The 3703-nt window shown below is 47.8% G+C and overlaps 1 protein-coding gene across 2 annotated transcripts in view; it reads left to right on the top strand.

Moving 5' to 3' along the window:
• Positions 1 to 686, top strand: part of mettl22 (methyltransferase 22, Kin17 lysine) — a 21195-nt gene extending 20509 nt beyond the window's left edge. For both annotated transcript variants that reach the window (XM_079252274.1, XM_079252273.1), the window contains exon 12: positions 218 to 686. In XM_079252274.1, the coding sequence (XP_079108400.1) occupies positions 218 to 256 (39 nt within the window). In that variant the 3' untranslated portion in view covers positions 257 to 686. The remainder of the gene's footprint in view (positions 1 to 217) is intronic.
• Positions 687 to 3703: the final 3017 nt, after the last annotated feature.

Genomic DNA, 3703 nt, shown 5'->3' with positions numbered 1-3703 from the left:
GGTATGTCATTGGAACCTGCCCAGCAAGATCAATAAAGTTACATCTAATCTCATCTGCATCTGGATCACATGATCATGTGATAGACAGACATGATAGAGATATCTAAACCTTTATGTGTGTGAATATCTTCTGGAATCCTCTTGACCCCTGCAGTCTGGATGGATCACATGAGGAAGATGGATTTTTATTAATGTGCTTTATGTTCTGCATCTGCAGGAGTTATGGAAGTTGACAGCGACTCCTCTCAGCTTGTAGAAACCCGGGAGGGACTCCGATCTGCTGTTGAGTTGAGCCAGTGCTTCCATCCCTCCATCTCCTCGTGTCTCATCGCTTCAGTCTAACAATAAAAACTGTGACGGCGCGGTCAGACACTGAGACAGAACTGTAGAGAGAGATTTAGCTGCTTTGCTAGCAGGAACCATTAGAAATGAATGAAGAACACAGTTAGCACATATCATCATCATCACAAGGGTGAAATCAAGCTGCAGAACTGCAATCAGGATTGATTGATTTATATTTTGTGTTCCTGATGACACTGGATTTAGTAAGATTGACTTTGTTTGAAGTTTGTTGTGTGAAGTTTGCTTTGTGAGCTACTTTTAGAAATGAGAGGCTGAAGCTGAAACCCTTTTAAGTTAGCAGAACTTTTTACTGAATGTTGATCTGCTGCATGAAAACATGTAAATAGCAACATTTTTATCTAATAAAAAGCTTAATGTGTTTACTGGGACTGACTAGTGTGACTGTCTGGTGTGTGTGTGTGTGTGTGTGTGTGTGTGTGTGTGTGTGTGTGTGTGTGTGTACTGTAATGTAAAAAACACAGCTTAATCATTAGCATGAAACTCAGTCTCACTGGTGGAGCGTCAGTCTGTCCTGATCAGTTTTTCCTGCTGATAAACAAACTGGACAGACAACCATATCTGACAGCACCCTCACCGCTACAGGTAACACGTCCCCATCGTCCTCACCGCTACAGGTAACTCGTCCTCACCGCTACAGGTAACACGTCCCCATCGTCCTCACCGCTACAGGTAACTCGTCCTCACCGCTACAGGTAACACGTTCCCCATCGTCCTCACCGCTACAGGTAACTCGTCCTCACCGCTACAGGTAACACGTCCCCATCGTCCTCACCGCTACAGGTAACTCGTCCTCACCGCTACAGGTAACACGTCCCCATCGTCCTCACCGCTACAGGTAACTCGTCCTCACCGCTACAGGTAACACGTTCCCCATCGTCCTCACCGCTACAGGTAACACGTCCCCATCGTCCTCACCGCTACAGGTAACACGTCCCCCATCGTCCTCACCGCTACAGGTAACACGTCCCCCATCGTCCTCACCGCTACAGGTAACACGTCCCCCATCGTCCTCACCGCTACAGGAAACACGTCCCCCATCGTCCTCACCGCTACAGGTAACACGTCCCCATCGTCCTCACCGCTACAGGTAACACGTCCCCCATCGTCCTCACCGCTACAGGTAACACGTCCCCATCGTCCTCACCGCTACAGGTAACACGTCCCCCATCGTCCTCACCGCTACAGGTAACACGTCCCCCATCATCCTCACCGCTACAGGTAACACGTCCCCCATCGTCCTCACCGCTACAGGTAACACGTCCCCCATCGTCCTCACCGCTACAGGTAACACGTCCCCCATCGTCCTCACCGCTACAGGTAACACGTCCCCATCGTCCTCACCGCTACAGGTAACACGTCTCCCATCGTCCTCACCGCTACAGGTAACACGTCCCCATCGTCCTCACCGCTACAGGTAACACGTCCCCATCGTCCTCACCGCTACAGGTAACACGTCCCCCATCGTCCTCACCGCTACAGGTAACACGTCCCCCATCGTCCTCACCGCTACAGGTAACACGTCCCCCATCGTCCTCACCGCTACAGGTAACACGTCCCCCATCGTCCTCACCGCTACAGGTAACACGTCCCCCATCGTCCTCACCGCAACAGGTAACACGTCCCCCATCGTCCTCACCGCAACAGGTAACACGTCCCCCATCGTCCTCACCGCTACAGGTAACACGTCCCCCATCGTCCTCACCGCAACAGGTAACACGTCCCACATCGTCCTCACCCCTAAAGGTAACACGTCTTCCATTGTCCTCACCCCTAAAGGTGACACGTCCCCCATCGTCCTCACCCCTACAGGTAACACGTCCCCCAGCGTACACAACTCTGCAGATAACACGTCCCCCATCATCCTTGCCTCTACAAGTAACACGTCCCCCATTGTCCTCACCCCTACAGATAACACGTCCCCCATCATCCTCGCCTCTACAAGTAACACGTCCCCCATTGTCCTCACCCCTACAGATAACACGTCCCCCATCATCCTCACTTCTACAGGTAACACGTCCCCCAGCGTCCTCACCGCTACAGGTAACACATCCCCCATCGTCCTCACCGCTACAGGTAACACATCCCCAATTATCCTTCTTTGGCTTCGTGCCTACCTTCAGATGTGTGTGAATGACTCGAGTTTGGAACATTCTCCACCAAGTTTCATCTTCACAAATCCCAAACTTCGCTCCTCATGTTGTCATTTCCTCCAGATGAAGACAGTATGAAGGCTTCTGCCTCTTGGCGTCAGCCTCTTTTACCTCCTCCAGATGTAAACGCAACAGCTGTACTCCAGTACAACCATAATGTCTCATCGTATTTCCTTTATTTACACCACAATAGTTTGAGAAAATGTTTCTAGAAATCTTGTCTTTGCTTTGAGGTCTTTTGGTTTCAGCTCTGAAACAGGTATGGTATTTAAATTCTGTTTCCGCCTCTGCTGACACTTTATATTCTTGTGTATATCTCAAAAGTGACTTTTAAAACAAACTAAAGAAGTTTTATGTATTCACCAACAGTAAAGGAAAGTTTCGGATCCACCAGTAGACCAGAACCAGATCTCGTTACAGCAATTGTTCTGCAGAATCCACTTTGTCACAATGCTAATATTTTACTGTACACTGATGATGTACTGCTTTATATTAAACTTCAGTCATTTTCACAGCCTGTCAGTAAATATGCTTCAGGTTCAGCTCTTTACATCACACGTCTTAGTGAATATCATATATATAGTTCTGGTTACAAAGGAACGAACACTTTGGACACAAGCTGAGAGCGGCTTCATTAGAAATTGTGAATGAACTCAGCATTTTACCAACTACATCAGCAAAAACAGTAGAATAGCTACATCTGCAGAACTTTAAGCTAATTAGAGCATTTTGAACCGCCAGTGCTGCCGAGACGTGTTTACATTCAAACGTTTTGGACATTTACAGGATAAACATGTAAAAATGGCTCTTTATGATGAAGAACTGGACCGATGTGGCCTTCTTCGTCTACATGACGGCATCAGTCTGACACTAGCAGATGCCTGGCAGTGGAACCCGGACCACCAGCAGACGTACTGCACCTTCCACAGCTGAAGCCACCTCACATGATCATGTTTATGTTGTGTTGTTCCCCATGTCCGTTCCTTTTTATCTCATTTGTGGTGTTTTTACTGCATCTTTCTACCTGCCTTATGACCCGGGGTGGAAATGAGGAACCTTACTATAATCATAAATGTTTACATCATGTTTTTTGTTGTCCTGATGTCCATTAAGCCAATCAGTCCCATTAAACAGACATAAATCAAAGTAAACATGCCGTGGAAGCATCAGTACAGAGAAATGACATTCTA

This window comes from Telmatherina bonti, assembly GCF_933228915.1.
Source record: "Telmatherina bonti genome assembly, chromosome: 14".
NCBI classification, from domain to species: domain Eukaryota; kingdom Metazoa; phylum Chordata; class Actinopteri; order Atheriniformes; family Telmatherinidae; genus Telmatherina; species Telmatherina bonti.
The sequence above is the reverse complement of the archived record's forward strand: the minus strand, read 5'-3'. Positions and strand labels throughout refer to the sequence as shown.